Source organism: Phocoena phocoena, chromosome 15 (genome assembly GCF_963924675.1).
Source record: "Phocoena phocoena chromosome 15, mPhoPho1.1, whole genome shotgun sequence".
Classification (NCBI taxonomy): Eukaryota; Metazoa; Chordata; class Mammalia; order Artiodactyla; family Phocoenidae; genus Phocoena; species Phocoena phocoena.
In genome coordinates, this window is record NC_089233.1 from 4,837,180 (window position 1) to 4,854,655 (window position 17,476).

The 17,476-nt window shown below is 38.5% G+C and overlaps 1 protein-coding gene across 1 annotated transcript in view; it reads right to left on the reverse strand.

Moving 5' to 3' along the window:
- The window catches only part of USP42 (ubiquitin specific peptidase 42), a 31,005-nt gene extending 13,978 nt beyond the window's left edge, over positions 1-17,027 (reverse strand). Inside the window, exons 1-7 of the mRNA XM_065893637.1 lie at positions 16,776-17,027; positions 14,481-14,681; positions 5,320-5,430; positions 3,563-3,665; positions 2,575-2,642; positions 1,825-1,895; positions 883-965 (exon numbers count right to left, since the gene is read on the reverse strand). Coding sequence (XP_065749709.1) covers positions 883-965; positions 1,825-1,895; positions 2,575-2,642; positions 3,563-3,665; positions 5,320-5,430; positions 14,481-14,681; positions 16,776-17,016 — 878 coding nt within the window. The 5' untranslated portion in view covers positions 17,017-17,027. The remainder of the gene's footprint in view (positions 1-882; positions 966-1,824; positions 1,896-2,574; positions 2,643-3,562; positions 3,666-5,319; positions 5,431-14,480; positions 14,682-16,775) is intronic.
- Positions 17,028-17,476: the final 449 nt, after the last annotated feature.

Below are 17,476 nucleotides of genomic sequence, written 5' to 3' on the forward strand. Positions count from 1 at the left end.
AACTACTGAGCTCGCACGCCTCAACTAGAAAGCCCGCGTGCCGCAAACTACAGAGTTCATACACTCTGGAACCTGCATGCCACAACCATGGAGCCCACGTGCCCTGGAGCCTGTGTGCCACAGCTAGAGAAAACCCACACGCCACAACTAGAGAGAAGCCGTGAGCTGCAATGAAAGATCCTGCATGCCGCAACTAAGACCCAACACAGCGAAAAATAAATTAAATAAATAAATAATGAATAAATCTTGAAAGAAAGAAGGAAAGGGAGGAAAGAAAGAAAGAAGGAAAGAAAGAAGGAAGGAAGGAAGGAAAGAAAAGGAAGGAAGGAAAGAAAGAGGAAGGAAGGAAGGAAGGAAGGAAGGGAGGGAGGGAGGGAGGGAGGGAGAAAAAGACAATGCCCCCCTTTAAAAAAAATAGGCTCTCTTGACTTGATGGGGAAACATTAAAGAATAACTTAAATTCAAGGTTTCTAGCAGATACTGCCCCAAATCCTGGGAGACAGCCAGCAGTTAAGAGAGACCCTGAACTGCTCTGGGGAAAGTGACTCCCCATCCACCCCAACCCTTTCACACAGGGGAGTCCATGTAAATGCTGCTCGACACACACACTGCCACAGCCAAGCTTCACACACGGCAGCACTGACCTTACCTCTCCATTCCCACCCACCTCCCCAGGAGCGAGACCCCATCTCCCATTCTTCAGTGCACTTCTCTGCAGAGTGTCAACACTGAGACACAGCGTGCCCTGGCCCTTGGGAAAGAGAGACCCAGCGTCTTCCCAGACGGTAACGGGAATCTAGCCCTGGGTTACGCAGACACACCGAACGCTTTCAAACGAAGCCTCCCCGCCCCCCATGCGGCCTCCAGCGTCACCCGTCATACTTGCTGCACTTGTACGAGTTTTCTCCATCGAGCTGTTCCGGCTTCACAAACTGCTCCAATGCCTTATTAACACTCTGAGCAGCCTGGGGACAGAGCACCAACACCACATTACCACTCATTGCCGCTTGTTAGGAAAAAGAAAAGAGATGACTCGAAAGTATAAAAGCAAATGTGAATTTTTATGTAAAAAAAAAATCTTTCATTATGACGTTCAGTTTTATATTAATACATGTACACGCCAAGCTACTTCCCCTCCCATTAAAAAAAAGAGCAGATTAAAGTCAGCAAAAATATGTGAAGAGGTTGCTCGCTGCAGCATTATTTAAAATAGTATAAAACTGGAAACAAATGAAGTATCTACCAGCAAGGAATCAGCCAGGTAAATCGGCTGAAGCACAACACACAGAAGGCCCATGCAAAATGCAATGAAGACAGGAAGTGGCCAGACCGAAGGTCTACACCCATTTGTATGAACAGTAAACAAATACTCTGGAAGCGGTTTATATCAAGCTGTTAACAAGAGTACATTCTGAGGGGTAGGAGCTCACACGTCTCTGCAATGTTTCTCATTAGTGTGTATTACACTTGTAATCAGAAAAACAAAAGCTTAAGACAACAAAAAACAGGAGTTTAGAAAATGCAAGAAGCAAAACAGTACCTAAAGGATAACCACCACCTAAATTTGGCTAATACAGGCATCCGAATCTGGTTTTATTAAGATTAAGTGAAAAGTCAAAGGGTAATAAAATTATTAAATGTTTTAAGTTTTTTATGATGCCTAATACAAAGCTTAAATAATCTCCTCTAAATAAAGTCCTAGCATATTAAAATTTTCAATTTATATTCTCTAACAAGTGTAGTCTAAATTATAAGTGAACTATACATACATAAAGTATGACTGACTGACTTTAACTTCACCACCACAACAACTATCAAACTTACCTTTATTTCCAATGTTATGTCGAGATATGGATCAAAAGTATCTGACACACCTTTGCAATTTAAACATTTGACTGAAATAAAAAGAAAATGCAAAGGATAAGCCAAGTATAATCAGTATGGCAATACCGACTACTGAAATGACAGCACATATAAATACTATCACAAGATACAAAACACAAGGTACTTCCTCCTCTGTCACATCGGGCAAACCATTTACTACCACACAGTGAGAGGCACTGACGTGATGCACATTCACCGCTGGCTGGAGTGTGAACTGGCGTAAGCTCTTGGAAGAGTGACACGGCAGAGTCAAAGTTTAAAATAAACACACCCTTTGATAAGGAGATTCTAAAAAATTATCCTGTGTATATACACTTTTACATGGACATAAAGGCATGTGTATACAGGGATGTTCAATGAAGCACTGATGGTAACAACAACAACAAAAATTAGAAACAATCTAAAAATTCCCTGATAGGGAACTAAAATAAATGGAATACTACTGCAACTGTGAAGGACTCTGTTAGACCTATATGTGCTGAAATGTAAAAAGGTTTCCAATGAGAAAAGAAGCCAGTCTCCTCATGCACAGGAAACTACTGGAATGGGACAGGGGCCGCCTCTGAGGACGGGGGATGGGAGTCTGGGCCGGAAGGGAGATACAGTTTCCATTATTAACCCTTTCCTATCCTTTGCATGTTTTAAACCACATACTGTATCACACTTATCAACCCTTAAACGGAAGTTTACCTCTAGACCTTAGGTATCCTCCAAATATCTGGCAAACGAGTGTGGTAGCCTGGGTGTGTCTGTCTAATCTGAAAAAGTCAAACAGTAAAATGAGAGAAGAGTTCTACAAAAACGACAGAGGCTATAACCAGATTTTAAAAGCATGTACATCTATAAAAGAACGAGAATTCAAACAGCAGAGCTGCACAGTATGTGTGACAGCCAGAGAACAGCCTTGCCTCATCAGGACACAGTGAGGGTTTGGGGTGAGGCAGGAAAAGAGGTAGCCTGGTATTAAGAAGGGACTTCAAAATTAAGTCAGGAATCTGGCCCTGAAGCAAGTAGTAAGAGGAAGTCACCCTAAAGCAGGACTGTGACACCGAGTGTGAGGACTTGCCGGCGAAGGCAGGGAACACAGAGCATTCTCCCCTGTTCGCAGCTACTGTCATACTGACAAGGAAAGCCTGGGCGAGGCAGTGCTGATGGCAGCGGGAAGGGAATGGGAGACTTGCTGGGTGTGTTGAGGCAATACAAGTGGGTTAGGACTTGTTATCTAACTGTTTCTCCAATCTTCCTCTTGAGCCCACATTTAGATTTTAAAGAAGAAACTGCAGAAACTGGTAAGTGATCAGAATGAGAAAGACACAGGGAACAAATACAGATTTCAAAGTCTAGAGATCAACTCAGAAAACGCTGGCACAAGAAAGGAGAAGTAGTTAGTTTTGACCTGCAGAGGGATGATGACACTCAGAAATTAAATCATGTCAAGACCAATATTCATGTCCTGACATCTGTGATTAAATCCAAATTACTATAGTAAGCACACCTTTTAAAATTTCAACCATTCGAAAATAATGCCAATCACTTGAGGAAGAGGCAGCGCAGAGTCAAAAGTTGAGGCCGAAAGAGAGCTCTGCACACCCATCGTAAAAGGCTAGACTGAGTTCCGGTGAGCCAGCGAGGTAGGCGGGGGTGGGAATGGGGGTTGACGGATGCTGTGTGTACTCACTTGTTGCTGCCATTCAAGCATGCTTTTTGCATAGCATCAACAGTGTGCTGGAGGAATTCATGGGCATCTTCTTGGCTTCCAAAGCGGAAGTGCCTAGCTATGCCTATAAAGTTCGAGTAAAGACACAGCTTTATCAGCACGTGACATGCGGGGCTGTACTCCCCCAAAAGTTACATCTTATGTCAATACGTTGGTTAGAAAATACCCGATAATTATTTTATGAGGAAACAGCATTAATAAGCTCCCCTGAGAACAGCTAGGACAGGCCCTTTAGACCATTAAAAGTCCACAGGGGCTAGAGTTTCTGAGAGCCCAGAGACTCTATGTCTTCAGCAATAAAATGATACCTGAATAAACTCAACTTCGGCTGTACTGTTTCAAAACTCTGTCCCAAATGTTATGTCAGTGCACACATCTTAAATCTGGCCCTAGATCTCCCTGAGAGAATCCATGTAAAACATAAACGTGTGAACCTATCTAAATTCTATCCCAATAACCTAGAGAACATACTATATTCTCCACTGAGTATCACCTTGGTCCTATTTCTAATTGACTGAACAGCCGCAAGACAAAATTACATAATAATGAAAAACAACACAAAAGTATAAACAATATACATAGAATTTTAATGTGTATGAATATATATAAATATATATTAACTTGAATCATATGAAATTGCCAATATTCTACCCGTTCTGACCTACAAAAATGACAATTTCATTATTCAACCATATATGTTTGGAGTTAGCAGGCGGTGTATGTTCATGGATGTATGTATATACACACAACGACATTCTCTTAAAGACTAAGTTTAAAAATATTAGACATGCCTGCCATATGTGTATGTGTGTGTGTGTGTGTGTAACATATACACGTAATTAAACGAACAAAATCACCCCTGGCTAAAATTCTGCCGGGATCCTATAATGTTTAAGAAATTTTTGCATTGTCTACTCTGGCCTGTTAATAGTACCAAGGGCCAATATAACACCTCTTTATCTTCAGCAGCTTTTTAGGCAAAAAGATTATCAATTGTCACTGTGTAATTATCCACCCCTATAATTACCCAGCTAGACAGCAGAGTAAGAGTTAGGTTTTTGTTTTATTCGCAAGCATTTTTTATTCCAACTCAGTTAATTAAGATGATGTAAAAGCTTACTGCAAAAAACATACAGAAAGTGCCTAAAAATATTTCATGTGACCTATCAGGATCATTACAATTCAAGAGGAAATTTTAAAGTCATTTAGAAATTGTATAGAAAAAGTGAAATTTATCCACAAATTTGCTAAGTTATGAGTATAAAATTTTCTTTAAAAGTATAATTAACTTTATTTTGATAATTCCCATCACTATGTATAGTGTAATACTCATTCATTGAATTAAAACTAATTGAAAACTAAAGAAACCTGCGGGACAATATTAGAGTTAGTATTAGCATAGAAATCCAAATATCTGAGAAAAACACTGTAAAACTTATCAATGATTTTATTAATAAATTGAGTTTAAAAAAATTTTTAATGTGTTTATATATTAAACTGAATACCACCTTCTTTACTATATTGTCATCTTTTACTTTAGGTTTCAAAATGTGTTTATATAGTAAATAGTTTACTAAAAACCTGTTATTCATTAAAGACATATACATATACAATAAGCTGTTTGTTGTAATACACAAGGAGCTCATCATTTACCAGTTAGACCATTAAGACCGATTAGCTAACAAATACTAATATAAACTACTATAGAGGATACTTACGCCGCATCTCATTAATGACAAACATCGGTTTAATAACATCCCCAGGATGGTTCAGCACTTGTGTGATATGAGCCTGCATTGTACACATCATACAAAATCCTTCTGCATGACCTGAAAGGTAACAGATGATAATCCTCCACATTAGCAAAATATGACTCTATATATACATCAAGGGGTATTATAAATAACGGGCACACTCCTGAAATAAGAATAACAGTTACAGGACTTCCCTGGTGGCGCAGTGGTTAAGACTCCACACTCCCAATACAGGGGGCCTGGGTTTGAGCCCTGGTCCGGGAAGATCCCACATGCTGCGGAGCAACTAAGCCTGTGCGCCACAACTACTGAGCCTGCGCTCTAGAGCCCACGAGCCACAACTACTGAGCCCGCATGCTACAACTACTGAAGCCCGCGTGCCTAGAGCCTGTGATCTGCAAAAAACACAAGCCACTGCAATGAGAAGTCCGCACACCACAACAAAGAGTAGCCCCCACTCACCACAACTAGAGAAAGCCCGTGCGCAGCAACGAAGAACCAACGCAGCCATAAATAAATACATTAATTAATTAATTAAAAAAAAAAGTTTTGGGACACAGCTAAAGCAGTGTTGCAAGGGAAATTTACAGTAATACCAATATCAGAAGCAAAAACAAGGATATCAACCCTGCAGACATCAAAAGGATAACAAGGGAATACTATAAATAACTTCACACACATAAATTTGACAACTTTGGAAAAATGGACCAATCCCTCAAAAGAAGTGAACTACCACAACCCACCCAATATAAAATAATTGGAATAGCGCTATACTTATTAAGGAAATTAAATTTGCAATTTTAAAACTCCCAGAATAGAAATCTCCAGGCCAAGATAGTTTCCCTGATGGATTCTACACTAAATAACAATTTACATCAATTCTACACAATCGCTTCTGAAAAACAGGAGTCAACATATCCCAAATTCGTTTTATAAAGCTAGTATTACCCTGATACCAAAACCACACAAAGGTAGTACAAAAACAGAAGATTAAAGAGTGACATATCTCATGAACACATGTAAAAATCCTTAACAAAAATTCAGCAAAATATAAAAATAAACATCATGACCAAACGGAGTTTATTCCAGAGATACAAAGATGACTCAGTACCGGAAAATCTACCAGTATAATCCACTATATTAATAAGCTGAAGAAGAAATTCACATGATCATATCAATTTGACACAGAAAAAGCTATTGACAAAAATCAACACTCATTCAAGATAAAAAGCGGGAATCAGTAAAACAGAAATAGAAGAGGAAAAAAAAAAAAAGAAAGAAATAGAGGGGAACTTCCTTGACTTGATAAAAAGGAAAAACCTACAGCTAACATCAAACTGAATGCTTTTCCCCTAAGATCAGAAATGAGGCAAGGATATCAGCTCTGAGCACTCTTATTCAACATATTGCTAGAAGTTCTAGCCAGTGAAATAAGGCAAGAAAAGGGAATAAAGGACACAGATCAGTAAGGAGTAAGTAAAAATGTCCCTATTTGCATATGACATGATTCTCTACATAGAAAAATACAAGGACTCCCAAAAGAAAAAAAAAGCCTAGAAATATTAAGTGAAGTCAGTAAGGTCAATATACAAAAATCAAATGTATTTTTATATACCAGCAATAAAAATGTGAACACCAAAATTAAAAATATAATGATGCTTATAATTCCTCAAAAAATAAAAGGATTAGTTGTATATCTAACAAAACAAAACATGCTGATAACTACACAACACTGATGAAACAAAGTAAAGAAGATCTAAGTAAATGGAGAGACACACCATATCCACAGACTGGAAATGTCAGCATAGTAGAGACGTCAATTCTCCCCAAACTGAGATACAGGTTTAACAAAATTTCTATCAAAATCCCAACAAGATTTTTTTGTACATATAGACAAGATTATTCTGTAATTTATATGGAAAGACAAAGGAACCAGAATAGAAAAAAACAATTTTGAAAAAGGATAAGTGGATGGACTCACTCTACCTGATATCAAGATTTAGTACATAGCTACAATAACAAAGACCAACCGTGTTGTGGGACAGATACATACCTTAACAGAACAGAATAGGGGACCAGAGATAGACCCACACAAATACACCCAAGTGATTTTTTTACAAAAGTGCAAAAGCAATTAATCAAGGAAAGATAGCTTTTTAAACATATGGTGCTAGAGCAACTGGACATCCACAGACAGAAAAACTAAACCTCATGCTATATAAAAATTAACGTAAAATGGATCACATACCTAAATGTAATACTATAGAACTTGTAGGAAAAAAAATAGGAGAAAATCTTTAGGATCAAAGGCTATGCAAAGAGATCTTACACTTGACAGCAAAAGCACAATCCATAAAAGGAAAAATTGGACTTCACCAAAATTTAAAACTTTTGCTCTGTGAAAGACCCTGTTAAGGGGATGAAAAGACAAGCTTCAAACTGGCAGGAAATGTTGGAAATATACATCCGAAAAAGACCTAATATCTAGAATATATAAAGAACAAAACAACAATATAAAAAGAAAGAACACAATAGAAAATGAACAAAAGACACAAAGAGATATTTTCCAAAGGGGATATATACAGATGGTAAATAAACACATGGAGAGAAGTTCAAGACCTTTAGGCATTAGGGAAATGCAAATTAAAACTACAATGAGATATCATTATACTCATCATTACCAAATGCTGGCAACAATGCAGAGCACTGGAGCTCAATACACTGCTGGTGGAAACGTAAACTGGTCAGCCACTCTGGAAAACTACTTGGCAATTTCTTACAAAACTAAACACGCACCTTATGACCCAGCAACTGCAGTTCTGGGCATTTATTCCAGAGAAATAAAGACTTGTGTTCACACATATGCTCTACACACTAATGTTTACAGCAGCTCTATTCATAATATCCAGAAACTGGAAACAACCCAGATGTCCTTTAATGGATGAGTGGTTAAACAAATTGTGGTCCATCCATACCATGGAATACTAGTCAGCAATAAAAAGGAACAAATTATTAATATACACAACAAAGTGAATGAATATCCAGAGACTTATGCTGAGTGAAAAAGCCAATCCCTACTATATAATTCAACATATGTAACATTCTTGAAATGACAAAATAATAGAAGTGATAACTAGTAGTTGCCAGGGATTAAGGAGGAGGTGGGGACACGAGGGAAGTGGGCTTGGCTATAAAAGGGAAACATGATCCTTAGTGATGGAAATGTTCTGTACCTTGACTGTATCGATATCAATATCCTGGCTGTGAGACTGAACTACAGTGTCACCACTGGGGGAAACTGGGTAAGGGTACATAGGAGGCCTCTGTGTGATTTCTTACAACTGCAAGTAAATCTAAAATTACCTCAAAATAAAGTTTAGCTTCAAAAAAGGCAAAATAAAGATATTTCAGACCAAGAATAAAAAACAAACAAATAAATAAAACAAAACCCCAAAAACAGAGTTTGGGGTCTTCCCTGGTGGCGCAGTGGTTAAGAATCCACCTGCCAATGCAGGGGACATGGGTTCAACCCCTGGTACAGGAAGATCCCACATGCCGTGGAGCAACTAAGCCCAGGCGCCACAACTACTGAGCCTGCGCTCTAGAGCCCGTGAGCCACAACTACTGAGCCTGCGTGCCACAACTACTGAAGCCCACGCACCTACAGCCCGTGCTCCGTAACAAGAGAGGCCATCACAATGAGAAGCCCGTGCACCACAAGGAAGAGTAGCCCCAGCTCGCCGCAACTAAAGCCCGCACCCAGCAATGAAGACCCAACGCAGCCAAAAATAAATAAATAAATAAATTTATTAAGAAAACCAACCAACCAAACAAACAAAAAAACAGTTTGTCACCAGCAAGAAAAGTTAAGGGAATTCCTCCAGGCATATGAAAAAATACCAGATGGATGTCTGGATCTACAAAAAGGAATTAAAAGCAGTGGAAATGATAAAAGAGTAAGTAAATAGACTGGTAAAGAAACCTTAACAAACTACTTAAAATAAAACTTTTAAATTTTATTTAAAGCAAAATAATACAATATATTATGTGGATACAAATTAAGTAAAAATAAAACGTGTGACAACAATAGCACAAATGCCTAGAGAGAGACCATGAAAGTATATTGTCATAAAGTCCTTATACTACACAAGAAATGTAATAGTATCTCAATGCAAGCTATGGTAAGTTAAAAATGTATGCTAAACCCTAAAGCAACCACTAAAAAGAGAAAACAAAGTTAGAGAAAATATGCCAATAAAGGAGAGGAAATATAAAATTACTCATTCCAAAAGAAGGCAGAAAACGATGAAAAAGGGAACAAAGAATACAGGACAATTAGAAAACAAATAGCAAGATGGTAAATGTAAAACCAATCATATCAATACTCTCATTAAATATAAATGATTTATATTTTAAAAGGCAGAGACTGTAAGACTGGATTAAAAAACAAGAACAAACTATAGGCTGTTTACAAGAAATCCACTTTAAATATAAACACAAATAGGTTAAAAGTTAAAAGATGGAAAAAGACATACCATGCTAACATTAATAAGAAAACTGGAGTGGCTCTATTTCAGACAAAGCAGATTTCAGAGTAAAGCATACTATTTGGGATAAAGAGGGTCATTTCATAAGTTATAAATAGGTCAGTTCACCAAGAGGTCATAATAACCTTAAGTGACAGAGTTTCACAATACATGAAGCAAAACTGATAGAACAGAATGAAGAAACAAATTCAAAAATTTCTTTTATTTCAACATACCTCTCTCAAAATTTGATAGAACAAGTAGACAGGAAAGCAGTAAAAGGACATAAAAGACAACCTCGACAACATTATCAGGTAACTAAACATAATCAGCATTTATAGAAACTCCAATCAACACAGCAGAATACACATCCTTATTAAGTACACGTGGAATATTTAACAAGCTAGACCACGTTCTGGTGCATAAAACAAGTCTCAAGTTTCAAAGGATTCAAACAATAAAAGTATCTTCTCTGACCACAATGGAATTAAAGTAGTAATCAGTAACAGGACAATTTCCAAAAAATCCCCAATCATCTCGCAACTAAAAACACGCCTCTAAGTAATCATAAGGGCATCAATCAAGCAATTGTATTAAAAAAACTACTAGAATTAAGGAGCTGAGCAAAGTTGTAGGATACAAGATCAATAAACAAAGTTCAACTGCATTTCTATATTCTCACAATGAACAATCAAAAATCGAAATTCAAAAACTATTACCATTTATAATAGCTTTCAAAAATATGAAATACTTAGGAATAAATCAGATTAAAAAATGTACAAATTGTACTTGTATACTGAAAACTATGCAACACAGCTAAGAAAAACTGAAGATAACCTAAATAAATACCTAGTTTGTGGGTCAGAAGACAATACTGTTTGGATGTCATTCGTCCCAAACTGATTTATAGATTCAACACAATCCTAATCAAAATCTCAGGAAGCTTTTTTGTAGAAATTGACAAACTGATTTCAAAGTTCATTTGGAAATGCAAAGGACCAAGAATGGCCAAAACAACTTTGAAAAAGGAGAACTAAGTTAGAAAAGTTACCTGACTTCAAAACTTTTAAATATATAGTAACAAGGCACGGTGCTATGGTGTCAAGACAGATAGTAGATCAGTGTAACAAAACAGAGTCCAGAAATAGATCCATATGTATATAATCAATTGATTTTTGTTGCTGCTGCTGTTGTTTTTTGTGGTACGTGGGCCTCTCACTGCTGCACCTCTCCCGTTGCGGAGCACAGGCTCCCGACGCGCAGGCCCAGCGGCCATGGCTCACGGGCCCAGCCGCTCCGCGGCACGTGGGATCTTCCCGGACCGGGGCACAAACCTGCGCCCCCTGCGTCGGCAGGCGGACTCCCAACCACTGCGCCACCAGGGAAGCCCTGATCAATTGATTTTTGACAAAGGTACAAAAATAATTCAGTAGAGAAAGGGCTATCTTTTGAACAAATAGTGCTGGAACAACTGGATATCCATATTGAAAAACATGAACTTTAATCCATTCTTCACACCACAAATAAAAATTAACTCAAAATGTATCACTGACCTAAATATAAAAACTAAAAGTATAAAACTGCTAAAAAATAAAGGGAAAATCTTTGCAACCTCTCGTTAGGCAGATTTCTTAAATGCAACACCTAAAGCACAGATGATAACAATGGAAAAATAATGAAGTAGTATTCTTCAAAACTAAAAACATGCTCGTTGAAAGACAGTGTAAGGAGACTATTTTCTCCAGATTGGGAAACATTTGCAAATTACATATCTGATAAAGGGCTTCTATCCAGAATACATAAAGAACTCTCAAAACTCAACGATAAGAAAACTACGCAATTTTAAATCAGGCAAAAGATATGAGCAGGCGCTTGAGCAAAGCAAATACACAGATGGCGAAGAACCATGTGGAGAGATGTTCAACATCATTATTCATTACGGAAATGCAAATTAAAACCACAGGAAGACACTATTATACTACACACCTATTAGAGTGGCTAAAATTGGAAAGACTGACCACGCCAAGTATTAGGGGAGATAGGGAACAAATGGAAGTTTCATTCACTGCTGGTGGAAATGTAAAATATCACAATCCCTTTGGGAGACAGTTTGGAAGTAACTTAAAGTTAAGCGCACACATACTATAGGACCAAGCCATTCCTCTCCTAGATATTTACCCACAAGAAATGAAAACATGTCCTTACAAAGACTTCAAGGTAGCTTAATTTGTTGTTTTGTTTTGTTTTGTGTTTTGGCTGCGTTGGGTCTTCGTTGCTGCGTGCAGGCTTTCTCTAGTTGTGGCGTGTGGGGGCTACTCGTCGTTGCGGTGCACGGGCTTCTCATTGTGGTGGCTTCTCTTGTTGCAGAGCACTAGGCACGCGGGCTTTGACAGCTGCAGCACGTGGGCTCAGTAGTTGTGGCTCATGGACTCTAGAGCGCAGACTCAGTAGTTGTGACGCACAGGCTTAGCTGCTCCATGGCATGTGGGATCTTCCCAGACCAGGGATTGAACCGGTGTCCCCTGCATTGGCAGGTAGATTCTTAACCACTGCGCCACCAGGGAAGTCCTCATAGTAGCTTAATTTGTGATGGCCCAAAATGGGAAATCACCCAAATGTCCATCAGTAGGTGAATGGAGAACCAAACTGTGGTCCATCTATCCATATAATGGAATGCTACTCAGCAATAAAAATTAACTATTGATACATGCAACAACATGGAATAATGCTGAAATAACTGTGCTGAGTGAAAGAAGCCAGGCAATATAAAAATATATACTGCATAATTCCACATAGAAGACATTCTAGAAAATACAAACGAATCGGTAGCAAACAGAAAGCGTATCAGCGGCTGCCTGGGGTGGAGGGGATGAGGGACAGGAAAGGGCGGGAGGGGCTGATTTCAAAGGAGCACTGAGACTCTTTAGGGGGCAATGAGTATGTCCATGATGTAGACTGTGGGGATCATTTCATGGGTATACATAAATGTCAAAATGCATCAAATTGTGTATTTTAAACGTGCAATTTATTGTTTATCAACAACACCTCAATAAAGCTGAGAAAACAGAGAGAAAGAGAAACCTACCAATGGCCTATAAAAGACAGGCACCTAATTCTGGATACCCCGAGTGTCTGCATTTTTGTCTCCATCCTCTCTCTCTCTGTCCAGGTGCCAGTGCTGGGTTTTCATCCACATCCTACTTTCATTAAGTGCAAAAGTGATAGGAAAGCTGTCTGTGGGGAATGAATTATGGACTTAAAAAGGAAGAAAATGAGGGCAAATAGAATCTTCCTTCTGTAATTTGAAACCCTGGCATAAGAAACACCTCTTGATGGTGAGATTCTAGGTGATTTTCTTTTGGTTACCTTAAAATTTTCTGTACTTTCCAAATTCTTTAAAACCATAATTTTGCTCTTTGGGGGAATAAAGTTTTAAAAGAGTGAGTCTAAATTCTCCATTAAGTAAAAAACTATTTGGGAATTCCCTGGTGGTCCAGTGGTTAGGACACGGCACCTTCACTGCCGAGGGCCCAGGTTCAATCCCCGGTCGGGGGACTTCCCTGGTGGTCCAGTGGCTAAGGCTCCACGCTCCCAATGCAGGGGGCCCCGTTTGATCCCAGGTCAGGGAACTAGATCCCACATGCATGCTGCAACTAAGAGTTCGCATGCTTCAACTAAAGATCCCACATGCCACAACTAAAGAACCCGCACGCTGCAATGAAGATCAAAGATCCCGCGTGCTGCAATGAAGACCCGGCACAGCCAAATAAATAAATCCCTGGTGGGGGAACTAAGATCCCACAAGCCACAAAAAAAAACCAAAAAAGTAAAGGGCTATTCAAAAATAAACCAAGGGGCTTTTTTTTCACCCTAATAATGAAGGACCAGCACCCTAAAGTACACACACACACACATTAGTGTAGATCAAAGAACAGGGAGATTTCACTTATCAAGGGTGAAGAGTATGTACAACACTATATGCAGAAGGTCAAAACCTCAAAAAACGGGTATGTTCTAATTTCTGAATTTCACTAGTTGACCACGGAATTGGCTCTCACCTAATTAAAGACATAACGTGTGTTAACTTCCTGCCCTCTGGGTTGAAAACCGAGCTCTCACACACTAAAGGGAAAGTCCTGCATGAATTTCCAGGAGGTGAGGACCAGTGACAAGAGGCTCCTCTCCGCTAATGCTTAAAGCCTGTAAATGAATCAAGCGTTCAACACAGGATGGATGCCAGGAGAAGTGGGATTCTTAGCCCTGCTTGTCCCAAGCTGTTGACAGTAGACATTTATGTCACATTTTTTAGTCACATTTTTTAGCAAGTGCAGAAAGCCAGCAGGGGCTTCAGAAATGCCAAATGCTGATAAAATATGTTTCTTTTTAAATAATTCTACAGGTCAAATTATGTGCAAAATGTTTTTTATGCGACCTGAATGTAAATCTTTGTCTTCCTCCATGATTTCTAAAAGAAGAAACCAACTCCTTAGTGATGATCAAATTCTTGGCTTAAATCTTCACTTTCATTTCAGAGAAAAAAAATGAAAGTAGGTTAGCATACCATAACACTATACACATAACATAATACAGAACACTTACATGTCTTGGAGTGTTCGTGTGATAGCATGTAGTTGGCAAGTGGTGGTGTATAAGTTAAACACTGCAGCGCTGCGTTGGCAAAACAGGTATTGCCCAAATTCTGGAGCCCAGCTCCTACTCTATGAGTTTGCTGCCACTTAAGACAAATCTTCTCAGATGGGAAAAGAATTTTTTCTGGAGGAGCAATGCCATCACCTAGAGCTAGAAAAATAAACAATATTTAAAAAGAAAGCTTTGTATACTTCCGAAGCTGAATAAATAGCAACACATCAAACCTGAATCTGATCAAGATTCTTATGACCAGCTAACCAGAAATACAGGGGAGAAAGGGACATTTTAAAAGAAAGAGCCCAGAATGTGGGAAACTCTATATGATTTGGTTTCTTTGATAAACAAACTGCAAGGACAAAAAATGGGGGCGGGGGCAGCATTTAACAGATTAAAAAAAACTTAAAAGATATTCACCAAATGCAAAGCATAGACCTTGTTTGGAGGTTGATTTCAACAGCCAACTGTTAAAAAAAATTATACGACAACCAGGGAAATCTGCACATTGACTGGATTTTTAATATAAAAAGCTTTTAATTTTCAGACATGATTTCTTTAAATACACACACTGAACTATTTATAGATGAAGTATAAAGTCCTGGATTTGCTTTAAAATGATGGGGAGTGGGGAGAGGAGTAAGTGGGTGGAGGTATAATCGGCCAGGAGCTGAGAAACATCAAAGCTGGCTGAGGGGCACGTGAGACTTCATTACAATTATTCTCTCTTCTGCACCTACTTAAAATTTTTCATTAAAATAGTTTTAAAAATAAATAAAGTACAACACAGTAAAAGTGCAGGAAAGTCGATTCCCTGTAATATGTGCTACGGACGCTCATGTTCTGTACCCCCGGCAGCACCTCATCCTCACCATCATCTCACCTCCTCAGTCCTCACTAGCTGTCAGATACTCTCAATTCTAAAGGTTGGTAGTGATGTCATCCCAAATTTACCAGCAGGGAAACAGGCTGTTAGGCATCACTATACATACTCATAAGTATAGTCTACACGGTCTAAAAATTTCTTATCTATTTTTAAAACTTACAAACAGATTGCTAATAATACTCAGGTGAGGCTCAAAAACAATTTATTTAGGAAAGCTCAAAAATCATCCACAGCAAGACTGTTTTTTCAAAAGTTCGGCAGTTCCTCAGTACTACCAAAGACTGAGATGCCCAAAAGATGGTTCTCTATTTTAATAGCAATATTGAGTGTTTAAGCATGCAACAAGGCAGGCTTCAGCTTCTTGAAGAAGGGAGATCAAAATCAGGAAAGGAGAAATGGATGTTCAAAGAGCGTGACAAGGGCCCCCAAAAGGGCCAGGTGGGGTGATACAAACTAAATCCTGAGGAAGAGAGAGGAGCCCCAGCAAGGTGACAGGAGGCTAGAGTCTGTGAGAGGATGTCCTGTGGGAATGCCCTGCTTATAAAGATCTTTAAACCCCTCTGTATAACATTCAGTTACGTTGTTTGATTTGTGATGTAAATGTCCCCTCACCCAAAACACCTTCAGCAAATCCTACCACCCACCTCCACATCACAATATCACACGCACTAGGAAGACGCAAAACAAAAAACAACGTGAGAGCCAAATTATTCTAGGCCAAACAATGTTCTGTGTGGGAACTAATCTCTTAAGGTTTCAAAGCTTCCAAATCCGAAAGTCTCAGGAGCACCAACTAAAGTGTCAATGTCTTACTTATCAGGATGGGTTTTAACAAATATAACCACATTAACCTGGCTTTATACATAATGTAACATTTACAGGATCTGCTCGCTTTCAAAGAGCTTTATTTCTACAGACGATTTTAACTGGCAAAAACTAAAACAAACAAAAACAAAGTTGGGTGGAGCTCATTTGTCAAAAGGCAACCATTTTTAAAAACATTAAAAAAAAAAATCTTTAAATTTTTAAAAGGTAGACATTTACTTAGGGCACTATAGTTAACGGACAAGCTAATGAAATGCTTGCCCATCTCAATTCTCGCCATGACAAAGTTTATCCTTCAAAAAATTAGGAATTCAACTACAAATAAATTCATAGTAACTAAAAATAATCTTACCTTGCTATGATACATATGTTAATCATGAACAAGCAGCAGAGGAAAATGAAGCCTGTCAAATAATGTAACTCTGCTGGCCATTCAGGTGGCAGTGTATCTTGCAAAATAAGCCCCTCTCTGAAACTACCAACCCCCTGACAGCATTTATACAGGAGTTTCTTGTAGTGATTCTTCTAGAAAGTAGTACCTTGATCCTTTGGTGGTGATGGTTTTGATTTTTCAGGTACAGGTGAACTTGAATAAACTACAGCACCAGGTACTGGTCCTAAAGAAAGCGCGTGACTTGAAACATCATTTAATGAAGACACAGTACCCCAGCTGGCAGAACCTGCCTCCATGTCTCCAGGTGAGACTGCCTCAGAACTGCCAGGCTGGTTCTGACAGGTTGATGGGTCTGAAGATTCTGAAGCTTTGTCACCTGTGGTCATTGTTCACCTCTGTAAAAGATGAGAAAAGCATACATTTGTTTCATAAGGTAAGAAGAGTAATCTACTTATTCTACCATTAGATCTTTGAAAACAATTAAAAACGGCTAGGTTAATTTTCCAACAAATCACCCCAATACAAAAGCAACACTATTTTTTAACTTTGTAATTATTTCCTTGGGATATTTACTGTTGTGCTAATCTGAACATGCCAACAATTTTTAATTATAAAATCTTCAATGAAGTATTTGATTAGATCTTGTCATTCTATTTCATGCCCTCTGAAAATCTGATATTTCGTTTTATAATCAGGTATCTCAATTTCCAACTCTATTCATTCACAAAGTACCTATATTTTTTCTCTCCCTTGCTTAAACCTAGAATGTGAAATGCACTAACACATTTGGCTCAATTTTCAATTCATATATAATTCCTCAAGGAAAAGTCTCAACTACATGAAAAG